This window comes from Lissotriton helveticus, chromosome 12 (genome assembly GCF_964261635.1).
Source record: "Lissotriton helveticus chromosome 12, aLisHel1.1, whole genome shotgun sequence".
Classification (NCBI taxonomy): domain Eukaryota; kingdom Metazoa; phylum Chordata; class Amphibia; order Caudata; family Salamandridae; genus Lissotriton; species Lissotriton helveticus.
In genome coordinates this window covers 821,922,510-821,939,130 of record NC_136073.1, presented here as the reverse complement: position 1 = coordinate 821,939,130, position 16,621 = coordinate 821,922,510, and the positions used below count along the sequence as shown (strand labels likewise).

Below are 16,621 nucleotides of genomic sequence, written 5' to 3'. Positions count from 1 at the left end.
CTGGAATGGAGAACATGGCTTGGAAATAGAGTAATGGGAACCAAACAGTTCTACAGAAAAAAGGAGTATAAATCAGTTGCTGAAGGCATGACAATGGATGCCTAAGCAGTCTTACCACCAGGCAGCAGCTTCAGCACGAACAGCGAAACACACAAAAGTGAGTCGTTTGTAAACGTAATACTTCAAGAAGTTGGTGCTGTATTTCCCGTTCGAGAGGAAGGAAGTGGGCAGGGTGATGAAGATTCAGGCAAACTCCCAAGGAGGGGCAGAAGCCAATGTGGAAAAACAAAAGTTAGAAAGGAACGGTCATGATATGACATTTTAAAAGAAATGCATATATATGTATATATATTTATGTATTTATATATCTATACATATATGTCTATTAGTGCAAATGGATGAAGTGAGCCATTTCCAGTTGAAAATCGAGTCCATGCAGAACCTCTAGAAAAAATGTGCTCGGTCCGGTCCTTCCTCGAGCTTGACATGCCCACTGCCAGTCTCTAGTCTTAATCCGGAAACATGAAGTTCACAAATGGTATTAATATTTAGTTTAGGGCATTTTTCTTATAATACAATGAATTTTCTTCTGTTCCTTCTTCTAAATGGTCGTTGTTAGTGTTCATCAGTAGGTAGGGGGCTAGGTGGTGGTATCACGCTGCTGTGACCGTAGCAGCTGAAAGATGTTCTGGAAGAAAAAGAAGAAGCAAACTGATGTAGTCATCTGCAGGCCAATAGCGCTATCGCCTCAAAAGAACCTACTCTTGTCCCAAGATCTCTTCCATTCAGTGCCTAAGGTGAACGTTTGTGACACGGTGATCTACACACACCAGTTTAATTCTCATTCTTTTCAGAAGCCATCTACACATGCTTGTTCTTTACTACAAGATATCAAATGACAGAGTGAGGCCTGTTGATATACTGGCCTGTTTATGAATCAAGAAGTCTATCTGGAAGGTAAGCTTTTCCACCTGGTCTACTCAAACTGTGACCGTCTAGACAGAACCACAAACACTTATCTGGACATGGACCCAGAGGAAATTAAATATGATCTTGTTGCTAAGTTGTTGGTTCTGACGCCGGGGACTAGATGTTCTTGCTCAGAGTCTCCTATTCGCCAAATGTGTGAACAAATCCATCTTGCTGGGACTCAGATGCTTAACAGTCAAAACAGAGCTAAGAAACAAATTAAATCCTAGAATCAGACACCATATTATATATATTTTACTAACTGGAGACCAAAAGGAAGGTTTACTTTTCGAACAGACACTTTTCAGAGGTCTTACCGTATCCTAGTCTTTAAGCAACCCCTTGAAACAATGCAATACTCTGACTTCCTCAGCACTGCTACCATTACTTACCCAACAAAATGGCGCTGAAACTAAAAGGTAGTGAAAGATCAACTAAGGGGTGGGTCTCAAACCCACAGGTTATACAGATTTTAAAAACAGAGTCAATGCATGAACTATCCTACTCATTCTACACTCCATTATAGATCTACATGCGAGCGAACTTCTTCCATTGACCCCCCCCCCCCCCTCCCCCTGTCTCCCTGCAGCCTTCTCCTTAACTGAACTAATACATCTCCGGATCCAGTCTGCACATTGGGGTATTCACAAGGTCCAGAATCGATGGTTCGAAGTATCCATCAGACTAACCTGTCACAGTAAAGGCACTGATATTCGCTACTGAACTGAATAAAGTAATTACACTTCTGCCCTCCTCCCAAATAATTACCTTGCTGCACATACTGTCATTACTGCAATTCTTGTTATCTTTGTCCGTTGCTTCCTCTTCCACCTACAAATGGACAAAACAGGGGACATTAGCTCACGGTGGTTCAGGCATACTGCATTTATTCTCTTTTCTTCATATTTGTTTGGAAATAGCCAGTTATCTGCATTGAAAAAGGAGCACAAAAAAGGCTTTTTGAAGAAGAGACTGCCCCTTTAGAAGAATGGGCCACACTTGAACATTCTCCTCTTGCACAAGACCCACTCTCTCACCAATGAGCTACCAGCCACCCCATCCGATCACCTACCAGGTTTCTTATCACATAATTAGGTGGAGCAAAGCATAGTTAACCAAGGCAATGGGTAAGAGGTTGCTGTGAATGAGGAAGAACACGTATAAGGTTTACCAGAATCATCAAAAGACAATTTTTCATACTCTAGTGCCACTGGCTGCGGCCAATTTCAGTCCACAAAAAGGTTAGGAAACTGAGACACCATACGCCAGGTAAGGTTAAGGGATGCATCTTTTTTAAAAAATGCATCACAGGAAAAATGCTTGCAGAGAGCAAAAGGATGTACGCATGGGGCTACCTGAAAAATATATCAGTAATATGTATTCATTAGGCGCACCACGGATGCTGCCTTTACCCTGGTGGAACCAACATGAAGTCTTGAAAGAAGCTGGAACCCTAATGACATAGAAACTAATAATGACACAATCAGGTAAAACTGTTCACTCCATCTTTTGGGTCTAGTGAGTACACAAATAGTGATCACATGGCCTCTTCAAGTAAATCTCGAGAGCTCTAGAAAGGTCCATGGTGTGTAGTCTTAGCTGAAAAGGCATGAGGTCAGCATTTTAAAACCAGAATTGCTCTGGAACATAGAACTACAAAATAAAGTAAACGAAGATACCCGTGATCTTTGTAAGAGGGTCAGCTCTCCAATTCTATTACTTGGACTCCGGACAATGAAAATTCCAGAACTATAAAGTGTGCTCGATTCAAAAAGTGCTTGGGGTCGTGTAAATTATGGCAAAGTGCTAAAAATGAACTTCAGACAACACACTAGCAGATCGTGCATTCTCAAGCAAAAAGGAAGCATCTCAAAAAGGCACATAAAAAGCAACTTCTCAAAAAGCGTATTCATACCCTCATTCTTCATAGGAAGATATTATATTATCTGGCCTATTAGGATTAGCATTATTGAAGAAAGACTGTGCAAGTCACAAACTGAACTCATTCATTTACTGCACAGATATTTGGATACAATCCAGATATGCTTTTAAAAGATTAAAATCTTTCAAGAGTACAACAGAAAGCACTAGATTTTGCTGGTCACATAATGAACTGCTACATTTACTTTGGTTAAGTCCAAATGAACAGAAGCAAGGTGTTCCGGTAACAAACAGGTTGGGTAACCCCACGACAAGTAAAGAAACTTAGCAAAAAACAAAACTCTCCAGAAAACAGACTTCTGAGCCCTCGTAAAATTAAGTTGCTCAAGGCGAACTGACTCTAAACATCAAATTTGAGAAGACGAAAACGGAGTTAATAAGCTTCTTGGAGTTGCAGGCTTCTTGCCTTTCTGGACAGAAAGTTCAAGTAACCAGGACTAAAGGAGAACGCACAACAATATTATATATTTTTTTTAAATCAAGATGATAGCATCGTCACCAGAATCTTTCTTAACTGCACACTATGGTCACAGAGAAATCTATTGCAAATAAAATATATGAAATTAAAGAGCCACAATTTAAACAAGAGCTGCATAATAGGATATCTGCCACTCGTGGAATATGGAAGCAACGGCAAGACTGACATGAATTTTCACTTCCGCCAATAGGAATGTTGCAGAGAGAATTTAGTTCTGAAGGATCCAGTCTCACAGAAAGCAGCCAGTTGACAAAATGAATTAAGAACAGAATCACTGCTACTTGTAAAGATCAGCAAAAAATAATAACAGGCGTGTCTTTTGGAAGGTAAAATTAACCCGTTGGCTGCTGCAGTCGGCCAATGGCCGACGCGACCGCGCCCGTTTTTTAAAAAGGCCACACTGCCGCAAAAAAGCGGAAGCAGCCAACGGGTTAAATGAAAACTGATTTGACTCCAAGGAAAATTGCTCTTACTTATTTTAGCCTATAGAAGGCTAATCTCCCCCTAGGACAATGAGCCACAAGTGCCCTGATAACAGACTTCCGACAGGGAGGTGTTGTTTGATGGTGTGAAAGAATTACGTGCCCCTTTAAGACTTGATATTGACAGTGGTCTCAAACTAGATGAGGGTTGAGACGCTTGACATTCTAAAGCTGGTGCGGACGCATGTGGGTGCTGGGGGTTCAGTCAGGGTATGAGCTTAAGTACAATCTGCTGAAATGGACAAAGTGTTGGCACACCCGATGTGAATGCAAGAAATGGAGGGGTGGCAATTCCGTTACAGACACCCCTGGGGAACCTTGAAGAGACTTTTTCAGGAGGTACAGTGATGGTGGTGCCCACCTCACTGGAATAGTAATGCTCTTTGCAATCAGGAACTCCGTGGAAAACAGGATGATGGGCAGTGATACTCTTTTCTTCCTAAGCTTAAATCCTGCCATTTTTAGGTTTCGCCTGGGGCACGGAGCGTAAGCTCCGCCCCCAGAGAAATCTCTAGTCTTCAGTTAGGGACTCTTGAATACGCCCCCCTGTCCCATTGGCTAGCTCCATAAATGGAGGCCAGCCATTGGAACAGAGATCTGTCCGTCATTCACGGACCAGATTCGGGGGCGTTCCCGACATTTTTTCCCTCTCCGCCTCTTTCACGTCGTCATTGCGGCGGTGGGCGCTTCCTATTTTTTTTTTTTTGGTCGCCTTGTTTTGGTCAGTTTCGAAGTGTATTTTTTAGGAATGGGCTGCGCGATTGTCCTCTCCGTGAGTCAGAGAGGAGTCTTCGCTGGGATGCCCCCCCCGCCCCGCTTCCGTGTCTTTCCCGCAGCCCCTCCTCCCGCTTCCGTGTCTTTTCCGCCCCCCCCTCCCGCTTCCGTGTCTTTCCCTCGGCCTGTCCATGTGGCACTAACAGGCCCTGCTCGCACATCAAGCCAGGTAGGAATAAAAGCGCCATGACACAGCTCGGGTATTTAATATTTCATCTGCAGACAGGAGACTTTTAAGGCTGAATATTGGTTCACAGGCGGCAGGCAGTGCTGCCTGAGCGCTCCCCTCAGACGGAGCGCTAGGGCGTGAGGAGAAGATGGCGGAGGTAGAAACACTCAACTTCTAGCCTCAGTGTGCGGGTGGTCTTTCCCGCAGCCCCCCCTACCGCTTCCGTGTCTTTCCCGCCCCCCCCTCCCGCTTCCGTGTCTTTCCCTCGGCCTGTCCATGTGGCACTAACAGGCCCTGCTCGCACATCAAGCCAGGTAGGAATAAAAGCGCCATGACACAGCTCGGGTTCACAGGCGGCAGGCAGCGCTGCCTGAGCGCTCCCCTCAGACGAAGCGCTAGGGCGTGAGGAGAAGATGGCGGAGGTAGAAACACTCACAACTTCTAGCCTCAGTGTGCGGGTGTAAGCAATATTGTGCTACTTGGAGTGTGGGGGCAATACACACACCTGCTCCCCCACACAAACACACGCGCCCAAACACACAAGAACACAAACACGTGCTCACAGACACACAAAAGAAAGTGTGCACACAGACACATGCGTACAAACAAACATACATACAGGCACAAACACATACACGCTCCTTGCGCACACACAGACTAAAAAGTGCTCAGACACATACAAACGTGGACGCCCATACTAAACACACAATCCCACTCAACATATACCCAAAAACAAGCACGCACACACACGGAAGCACATGAACATATGCAAGGGGCACATACATGCACAAACACACACACACACACACACACACGTGCAAATAAACTCGGTGGATGTAATCATAAAAGTATTTGTGTATATTTATTGAGACGTCCTAAGGCAGGCTTAAACAAAGCCAGGAGTGTCACACACACACTTTAGTTTTGCAGGATTTGTACTTTTTGAGCTGAGGCAGCACTTCCGGCTGGCACATCCCCCACCCCTTCTGATCTCGCGCCTCTCGTGATGTGCTAGGCTGGCACGGGCGGCTGCACCTCTGCACAAGCAGCTGGCACCCCTTCTGAAGTGCGCATGCTCATATGCCAGCTCGCCCTGGCAAGGCGGAAGGACGGCAGCAGGTCGTACAGGCCCTCTCGCGTGTAGCATGATACCTCCATGTGTGTGGACACTGCACATACAAGAACCAGACAGTGGCAAAGCAAGGAAGCGAGGGCCTCAGTGCAAGCAAGGAAAGTGAGCCCTGTGGCCTCTGTTTGACCAGTGAAATATGGCAACTATCGCGGTTCAAGGGGCCCCTCAGGGCTCTGGGCCCCGGTGCACTGCACCTGCCGCACCGGTGGTAGCCACACCCGAAACTAGGTCTCGTGGACAGGCCTGGCCTCCCGGGAGAGTCCGCTTCGGGTGCCAGGCCTGCGGAATGTGCCCGTCTCTGCCAGCCATCAGCATGGCAAATACACCTCGCCATCTTCGGCCAGTGGGCGCAGCCCCCCTGCAGAAACGAGCCGGTGTGGGAGGGGGCGCAGGCCTCGACATATTGTCCTTATAATAAAGGGGGCGTCCGGTGAATAATGTCACAGTAGCTGCTAAACCCGTCATCAAACAGAGCGACATAAGAGTGCCCGATGCTGGTGATTGGCAGCGACCCGCGGCTGGGAGGGGGTCACAGCGAGGGTGGGGGCGGGCGGGGGTGGTCCTAAGTCGACGCTTCTTAAGTGTCTAACCAGCGTCGTCTGGGGTGGATTTTTTGGCGGGAGGGGGTACAAACTGTTGTCCTCCGTTGAACACTTTACCCCGAGGAAGGGTCCGGGGGACGCTCGCACTGTCCAGCCAGAGGCCATAGGACGATGTAGCTCCTAGAAACCAGTGTCCAGTGGAGCCCGCTCTGAGTTTCATATTGGTCAGTTAGAGTCCGGCGGCGCGCCCCGGGGTGCCAACCTGCCGAGCAGAGAGAGGGCGCCTCGACGCCCTGACCCGCACCCTCCCTGCACACAGCTGCCATCTGTGCCAGGACTCTAGAGGGCGCTGCAGTCCCAGCTCACAAGGGTCTCCAGCAGAGGTGAAAATCTTTCACCCCTGTGTATCCGGTGTCACAAGAGCACCGAGGCGCCGCTCTTGATGAAAACAACAAATAAGCCCATTAAAGAAAACCCCACTGTGTGGTGCTCACTGCACGGGCCGCACAGAAGCCCCCGTGCCCACCCTGCCCGAGATGCCAGCCACGGCTGCTTGGCACGAGGATGAGGGTCACTTTACACCACTGCCCGCGCATCCGTTCCCCAAAGCACCCGGGTGACCCCCCCCCGCACAGAGGATCGTAACACAGGAGCAGTCCCGACCGTCGCCGAGGACCCAGCTGCATGCAACATCAGTGCGGGCTACCGTCACGAATGACACTGCTCTAGCGACCCCTTCCATTCCCTGGCCCCACACATACTTCTGAGCTGCAATTATAGGTCTGCTGTGCCCCCGCTTGCACGAGGAGGTCAACACGCTGAATAACCGATGTGGTGTAGCACTCGGTTTATTCAACTTTCGCGCTGCTCTTTAACATTTGTTCATTGATATGATCTTCACTCATGAGCTGGCGGTGGAGGGGCACCCAGAGCAGCGCTCCGGGATAGACTGAGGAAGGGGATCATAAAAGGGACCTAGACGGTCAAACATCGATATACAGCACAAGCCCCACCATTTTATGATTTTATCAAACTATGGAACCTAAGACCACCCAATTAGCGGTAGGGGTAACACAAAGAAAGGACCACTCACCTCAAGCCACTGCAACCCACAAAGAAAGGACAAGACACTGCAAAACACAGGCCCTATAGCACTCAGCATATCATCAGACAGAAAGAGATGTTCATACAAACGGACAAAGGACCATCCCTTGTTAGTTTTTTTTGTAGCAACAATGCTATTTATTTATAAGTAAAAAAAAAATGTCATAAGCAATGCCAATAGCTCGAACTTTTCCAAAGGCGAAACCATTGCATTGTAAATGCTTGTTTCTAAATAAGGGAGGGTCCAGCGGAGTAGCACTGTTAACCTCTAACCCCAGCAGGAAATAACAAAAGCAACCAATGACAATGCTCAGTAATCACGCCCGCCCACCAGACCACACAAACAGCCATTGCACAAGTAATCCCAAAAAAACTGATACAGCATTCCTTCATGTCTGTTCTGCACTAAAATCACCCAGTCACAGCCCTTCCAATATCCATCAAACCGGCTTCCACCTCCAGCATTATATTCACACTCCTCTCCATGTACATATATCTAGACCAATTCCATAGATCAGTTATGCCAAGAACAAATACCATGTTGCAATTCTGCCCAGACTGGCAATTCCCTTCCCCAGCCCTACGTTTGATTCTTATATACAAGGTGTAAACATTAAAAGTTACCTCTTTTCTCCATTTTCGTTCACAAAAGACCCTCTCGAAGCATTCATGCATGTAGTTAAACTGCAAAGAAAGACACGTTTACACTCATTAAACCAACAGGGATTTATCTTAGAGAGAAAAAAGATGAATGCTGGTGTATGCTTTATTTGGATGTCAATTTGTCAAGACGGAGCACTGGGAGCCAAGACTGCTCTAAACTGCAGCATTGTGAAACAGCATCATGTGGAAACAAATCAAAAATTACAAATGAATCATTTTGACACCTCTAGATCGTTCCCCGGTCATGTTTGAATGGACTAATCTGGTTTAATACGAGACACCTGGAAGCGTTACCTTTCTAAAATCCCAATTGCTAGAGGCATGCTGCCTCGATTCAAGCATAGTAGAATACCTCCACAGATGTCCCTTATCACTGAAATACTCACTATATGTTCAGGTGAAGAAAGAATTAAAGAGAAATGAAGTCTACATGAGCTAACATTTTTCTGATTTTAATTGTTTTATTTTTATAAGTGTGTTTTATTGGTTTCAAATTGCAGCCATACATAGTTAGACGACACTTTTCAAATTAAGCAAAACAGTATCTGGGCGAACATGAAAGTAGATTGTACATCATACATTGTCATCATTTTCTGTACGTCTACGCATCTCCAGTTCCCCCATAGGGGACACACAAAGATCACCACAATACTTGTTCCGCATTGACCACTTCCGATCCCACTTTTTGGGGCACCCCCTAGCTACAGAGGCTTCCGTCTCTGCCAACATGCACCTATCTAGCTCTTTTGCCCACATGGTAATGGGCGGTGGGTTCGTCCCCCCACCCTCTCACCAATTCCCGTTTAACTAACCTGTACCCCAATGTTGTGAATTGCTGTTCGACTTCCGTGAGATCAGTCGCCCTCCATATATTCAGCAGTCCCAGTTGTGGCGTCAACACTACCTCCTTTCTCAAGGCCGTCTGCATAAGCTCCTAGAGGATATGTATATTTGGGCAGTTCCACAGAATATGGTAAAATGTGGCCTGTTGTCTGCATCCCCTCAGACAGAGATCGTCAGGTCTGGAACCTATTTTCGCCAAGGTTGTCCCTGACATGTATGATCGGTGAAGTATCCTGAGTTGTATCAGTTTGAATCCAAGTGTGACAGCCGCCTCTCGAGGGGACATAAGAGCCGCTTGCCAGTCCTCGTCGCTTATCGGGCCTAAGTCATCTTGCCACCGCTCCCTGAGCTTTGGAAAGGTGACTGATAGGTTATTGCACAACTTTTTATAAGCGAGAGATATCGGTTTTTAACTTAAAGGCCCATCTAACAGCCGGTCCTCCAGTGGAGACGATTCCGGAATGTCTTTAAGGGACGGAATAGCGGCCAGAATCACGTGTCTAATTTGCAAATATCTGTATATTTCTCCCTGAGCCAGGTGATATTGGCTCTGAAGATCCCCGAATGCAAGTGCAGCACCCTTCTTGACCAGGTCTTTCACTGCTGAGATACCTATAAGGTCCCACTTGTCAAACCCAGGCTGATAGCACAGCATGCCCAATTTCTGTGTATACCACAGCGGCGCTACCTTTGAGAGGACGCCCGCCCAACCCAAGCGAGAATGTACGATATGCCAAATTTCTAGTGTATGTTGGGTAGGTCCAAAGCATTTCTTTTTATTCTTCTTATCACTAGTATACAGGGCCCCCAGGTAACCAGAACGATCAGTTTGGTAACGGTCGAGAGCATATGCGGGGTCATCAGGGGGGTGATATATCCAGTGGTTAACAGTCACCAGTTGCGCCACCCAGTAATAGAGTTGCAGGTCAGGCAGCGCAATGCCGCCATCGTACCAGCCTTTCATCAGTTTCCTCAGTGCCACCCTGGGGGGCCCCTCCATCCCACAGCAGCGTTCGGATTTCACCCTTAACCGCTCTAAAATAAGTCTGGGACCCTGTGTGGGCAATTGTGAAGAATGTACAGGAAACGAGGGCGGGCCAACATCTTAAAGAGTGCAGCACGGCCCAACAGTGAGAGAGACAGGGACCTCCAGTGCTGCACATCCGCGCGTAGTCGAGCCAATGGGGGGGGGGGGCTAAATTGGAGCTAGAGAAAAGAGCTGGATCCCAAGTGACAAAATCCCCAAATATCGAAACCCTTCCTCCGCCACCGTTAAGGTGCACCCAGCCGGAAGTCGGGGGACCTGGCCCTGCAACATAAACAATACAGACTTATGCCAGTTGATCGCATACCCGGAGCACCTGCCAAAATTCGTGAAAATGTCAAGTACTACACCAATTGATTTGTACAGGGAGGCTAGATATAGCAGTATGTCGTCCGCATGTAAGGATATACGGTCCTCCACGTCGGCCACCCAGCGCATCCCTTGCACCATCACATCTCTACGCACCCAGGCCGCAAGGGGCTCCAGCAAGAGGGAGAATATCAGCGGGGATAGCAGGCACCCCTGTCTAGTGCCTCTGTTGAACCTGAACGTCCGGGACGTGTAACTATTAACCCTCACCTGCCCCAAGATGTCAGTGTATAGCAGCTTTACCCGGGCTATAAATTTAGGGCCCAATCTCACCCTTTCCAGGACTTCGAACAAGTAAGGCCATTCTATGGAATCGAAGGCCATTGAGGCATCGAGAGACAACACCGCCGCATCCTCCTCAATATATGTCCTACGAGCCATCACGTTGTGTAGGTGCCGAATATTAAGGGCCATATTCCCCCCTGGCATAAATCCAGATTGATCGTATGGATCAACGATGCTATAACCGTCATCAGTCTATTAGCCAGGACCTTCGGCAAAACCTTTGCCTCTACATTAATCAGCGAGATGGGCCTATAGGAACTGCAGCTATCCGCTGGTTTACCCGGCTTGTAGATTACTACGATGGTGGCTAACCGTTGATCTACTGGTAGCCGACCAGTCTCCAGGTTTTCCTCGTACATGGCCTTCAGGGGAGGCACTGTTAGAGAGGTAGTGGCATTTAGAAACTCAACCGGTATGCCGTTAAGCACCATCGCTTTCCCGGATTTGATCTGTCATACGGCCTTGTTAATTTCATCATTCGAGAGATCTCCATCAAAGGTCTCCCTTTCCACTTCTGAGAGGGCCGGTATGTCACTATCTCGGAGGAGCGGACATGAATCCTCAGCCGTCTAATGAGTAGAGGGGAGTACACCTTTTCCAGGTGATTAGCCGAATCCTCTGCTATTTCCCATGGGTGCGTCACAATATCACCCCCCGGTGTTGTCAGTTTATGTACCCATCTCGTTCCCTGCTCTCGCCTCTCCAACTACGCTAGTGTCCTGCCTGCCCTATCTCCCATCTCATATATTCTGTGCTGGGTATTGCGATACTTAGCCAACATGTGCTCCCTAGTTTTTATCCGGTATTCGTCTTGCTTCAGTAGAAGCCTATGGCCAGTGGCCGGTGAGGGATCTTGTGCATGTTCCCGCTCCACTTCAAGGAGGTCTGTCTCAACCCGGACCAAAAGTTGATGTTTCTTGGCAATGTACCCCGACTTCAAAGATAACGCTTGCCCTTTCAGAACCACCTTATATGCTACCCAAATTATTTGTGCAGATTCAACCAAGCCCACATTTTCAGTGAAATAGTTCTCCTTCTGCGGAGTTCCTCCCTAATGTCCAGTATGTGTAAGAGCCATGGATTAATAACGATGGTGGAGAGCATCTGCCGTTCCCAGTGTGTATAATCTACCCAGACTGGGGAGTGATCTGCTATGCCCCTTGGCAGAACTCGAGACTGGGCAAATTTCCCTATCGAGGACAAGTGTGTAAGGGAATAGCCAATACGTGATAAACTTTGGTGCACATTAGAGAAATATGTGAATAATTTTTCAGTGGGTTGAAGCGCTAGTCCTATATCAGTCAACCCCATTGCCTCCGTGAAGTCAGCCATTAGCCCAATAGATTTCGCTTTGGACCTTGCTGGTTGGCGATCAACTGTGTCATATTATAGTCCCCCCCCATGATTAATGTGCCTTCCCGGAGTCCCATCAGCTTACTCCCAAGGTCCTCCAATGCGGTCTTACCTAGAGCGGGCGGTAAATAAACAGAGAATATTTATATCCCTTCCATCCCACTGAGCCTCTGCGCCTGCGAACCTGCCCCCCCCCCCGATCTGCCCACGTCTTGTGAACTATTAGAGGTGTGTTCTTTGCCAGGATTGCCGTCCCCCTTGATCCCGTGGTGTAGTCTGCATGGACCAAGAGTTTGTACCCCCCACCTAGTGAGGGCCTTCGTATTCTGTCCCACCAGGTGCGTTTCTTGCAGTAGAACCACATCAGGTGAGTGCTGCTTCAAATACTGTTGCACTATCCCTCTTGATCTTATCCGATCTCTATTGCCCCCCTCCCCACCCCAATAGCTGTTCCCAACACATTTCTCAAGTATACGGATCAGTGCAAACGGAGAAATGAATTGTAATACCACACTCATCTTTGTTAGTCTAAGCTTTGGTATGGCGACTTTGCGCATTAAAATCACAAAACCACAAATTATACCAACAATAAACAATTAAACCCCCTCCTCCTCCCAACCCCCCCAATGCCTACCCCCCTCCCTGCCCCCCTGCCCGTGGATTTAGAACTACCCACTCCCGAACATGGCAGAGTGCCTCCCCCCCCCCCGAAATGCTGAAAATGCACGGGGTTAGGCAACTCCCATCCCCACGTGTACACATCACAATTGTCTTGAATTTTAGCCATCCACTATTTCGCACTTTTCTAGTCCAGTTCAAATCACATCAATTAAACCCATCAGCCTAGGTCTCTTCACTAGGTCTCATTTTACATGCCTCGCACTAATGGGAATCACAAACCCTTATCTCACCCCCCCCCCCCATACTTGCGGCGCTTTCAATGAGTCATCAGCTCTCTACAACTGTCCCAGGGTTCGTCACTCCCACTTCTTCGCCTGGCTGTCGTCCTGCGCTGGCCCATTGTCTGCGGCTTCTGTACGGTTGCCTTTGTGTTGGCCAGTTCTACCAGAGCGTTCTCTTCTGTGGCCTCCCACATTGCTCCAGCCTTCCATCCAGTCCCAAACCACCTGTGGCGACTCAAAAAAAACAGGATTTACCATCCGATTCCACTCTCAGCTTTGCAGGAAAGAGCATTGCATATTTCACCTCCCGGTCTCGCAGTTCCCTCTTCACTGCCTGAAAGCTGCGACGCTTGGCCTGGACCTTGGCCGTAAAGTCAGGAAAGAAGGCCACCTCGTAGTTATCTATTTTCAGTGGGGGGTTGGATCTCGCAGTCTGCAGGATAATGTCTCTATCCCGATAATTGAACACTCGGGCTATAAGGGGCCTCGGGGGTGCTCCTGGTTTCGGTCTTCCTGCTGGCACTCTGTGGGGCCTTTCAATGGAGAAATAGCTAGACAAAATCTTAGGCTTGAGATGTTTGGTAAAGAGGTCCTCTACATAAAAGGTCCGCTGCAGGCCCCTCAGCCCGTTCCGGGACCCCTAAGATGCAGATATTGTTACGGCGTGCCCAGCCTTCGTAGTGGTCAAGTTGTTGTGACATCCGCTCTGGCTTCTTTTGCAATTCGAGCATCTGCGTTTGAAGTTCTGATGTATCCGTCTGCAGGGCGCTGGTGACTATCTTAAGCTCTTTGACTTTCTCATCCATCTTCCGGAAGTCTGCCCTGATAAGAGAGACCTCCACCGTAACGGAGTCCAGCGAAGCACGCACCCCATTGATAGCCGCCATGACATCATGTAGGGTTGGCTCCGTTCCTTGCTTGGAGGCCGCAGCCCCTAAGTCTTTCTCCATCTGCAGCGGTTCACTTTTATCCCCCGCCTTGGACCAGGTGAATTTGGCTAGCTGCTTTTGGGCATTGGCCTTAGGACCTTTCCCGCCCGTCACCATGTATGGTAGTAGACAGTTATCCTGCCCAATTAGGATACGTGGCAATTCTGGGGGTTACCTGCCAATCATTGATAGGAGGACAAGACTGCTAAGTGTCCCCCCTTGAAGTGCCACCTTTACGGTACGACCCTGGGCTCAGGCTCTCCAGGCTTGGCCCCTCCACTAGTCGTAACTCTCCACCGTCGCAGTGCAGCTCTGATGTCAACCCCTTACAGATGGCTCCCTCGTACTCCGTTCGTGTCACTAGGGTGTAGTGCCTCCTCCTGGGTTGGATTCCACTGCACCACCCTTCAGGGGTCAACCTAGGTCCAGTATGTTCTGCAGGCTCAGATCCTAGCCCATGGGGCACAAGCCAGACCGTGGCCACTTTCGGAGACCACAGGACTCACGATGCCTTAATCTGCACTCAATATGTAGATGCAGGAGAGCCAGCGCTACGACCATGCGAGATACAGTTACCCGCGTAGCAACTCTCACACAGGTGTAGTAGGCCGTTTGAGTGAGACACCTCCAGCCCAGATCCTCACTTGCCTCCCCTGTTAACTTCACTGCAGTAGAGGGCCTGGACACAATGCACTTACCGGGCTTACTCACTCCCAGCACTAGCGGCCAGTTCTGGACTCCAAACCACCTCTGTAGGACCCACTCTAAAGATAGCTGCCAGTCCCGGTACAACTGTACAGGGACCAGCCGATTACCCAGGCCCTGAGCTCAGTCATGGAGGCCCGGCTCTTCTGCCCCAGCAAGCATTCAGGGCGGCAAGAGCGCCAGGATGTTAACTGTGGGTCGCTGGTTGGCGCTGACTGCTACTTCTTAGCTGCCCCCAGCATGCGCCAGCTATGTCTAAGCGCCCCTCACCAGAGTGAGAGACCGCCGCCTCACCGTCCATCTTCCCGTCTCGGACGCCGTTTGCTGCACCCTTTTCCATCTAGGCCGCTGAGCCGGGGCCTCGATTAGATACAGTGCACCGCTTCAGTCGGATACAGGGCCTCCGCGCCCCCTACTATTCTTGGACCTCAGATGCCGGTCGCGGAAGTTGAAAGCGTCCGAGCCTCAGAGCCGGGACCCACGTCACCCCAGCCGACGTCTGGTCCGTCTGTAAGGGCCTCTGCACCCCATCCAACATGGGCCTTTATCTGCTACTGCAGCGCGCCGAAACGCCCAGGCCGCTAATCCGGGGCCTCCGGTAGCTGTGGAACTCACCGAGTCTTCTTCGCTCAGGCCGCAGTGCGGAGGGTGGCTTCACTCGGTTTCTTCTTTGACACCACCGAATCTCCTTCCGTGCATGGGGCACCACCGGACCCCCACCAGCGTCCCCGGAGTCCAAGCACTGTCGTATCTCAGAGGCAGCAACCTCTACCTCTCTGCATTAGGGAGCCGCCATTACCGCTCAGGCGGGGACGCCGAAAGAGGTACTCCGATTCACCATTTAAGCCGTAAAAACCAGCCAATTTTCCCCGGGGCGGGGTAGAGAATGAGACTCGGCACTCGTAGTTTACATTTCCAGCCGTGGATGGAACCGGATAGGGCAGGATAGACGTCGGGGACTCGGGAGCTAACTTAGGCAGCGGCCATTCTCGGTGGCTGCTAGCCATGCCCCCCATTTTTCAGATTTTTAATTAAAAAAATATATTTTTAAAAAGTCAAATCTGTAAAATCATTTTACGGTTAACGCCTGAGTTGTGCTACTTTTAAAAAACAAACCTTAATAAAATGGATCATCCAAATAGGTTCCATACAAGTAACTGCCTAGCAACGAGGACCTGTACATTCTTGAATATTTCAGCAACCTCATGGACACTCAGAGACCAGTAACCCTTGCAACAAATTATATTTAAGTGGTACATTTTCATCTACTGTCAGCAAAAATGGTTCAATGAGACATTACAGCCATATCTTAATTTGCCAAATTTTGCCCATTAGAAGTCTTCCTTGTAAACCTAAACTGGGCTGCCATAGCTGCATGTACAGAAAGTTCATATTTGGCATCTTTTTTTCATTATTCTTTGGGATTGATGGTTAACGTTTTCTGGTCGGTCTTGGGAACATCTTTCCCTCAGTAAGACTAACTTTTCCTGGGAGCTAAACATGTTCCATCAAAGTGAATGCCCCCCACACTTGAACCCATGTAAAATCTACAACATTTGTCAGGGACGGTAGCTTCACTCGCAGCCATTACTTCAGCCAAAAAAGCAAATGCGCCATGCGATCTGTACGGAAAAAATATTACCTGCTGTTTGATCGCAATACACTCTTTGAAGAACGCACCATTCTCTTGTAGCAAATGTTATTAGATTGTCACGCTAATTCGAAAATTTAATTTGAAACTTTTTTCCATAGAATAGTCCTCTCCAACAGAGATATCCCTCCAAACAGTGGATGTATAAAGGGTTCCAAGAAGTCCCTACCTAACATTTAAGAAATTGCAAACAGTTATTTGCCTGGCAATGTGCACATGTATGTATTTTACAAAGTGGACCATGTGCACATGTATGTATTTTACAAAGTGGACCATAAAACAAAT

At 48.5% G+C, this 16,621-nt stretch overlaps 1 protein-coding gene across 1 annotated transcript in view; it reads right to left on the bottom strand.

Moving 5' to 3' along the window:
- Positions 1 to 339: 339 nt before the first annotated feature.
- Positions 340 to 16,621, bottom strand: part of SNX27 (sorting nexin 27) — a 145,941-nt gene continuing 129,659 nt past the window's right edge. Inside the window, exons 11-13 of the mRNA XM_078669586.1 lie at positions 8,216 to 8,275; positions 1,738 to 1,800; positions 340 to 688 (exon numbers count right to left, since the gene is read on the bottom strand). Coding sequence (XP_078525712.1) covers positions 641 to 688; positions 1,738 to 1,800; positions 8,216 to 8,275 — 171 coding nt within the window. The 3' untranslated portion in view covers positions 340 to 640. The remainder of the gene's footprint in view (positions 689 to 1,737; positions 1,801 to 8,215; positions 8,276 to 16,621) is intronic.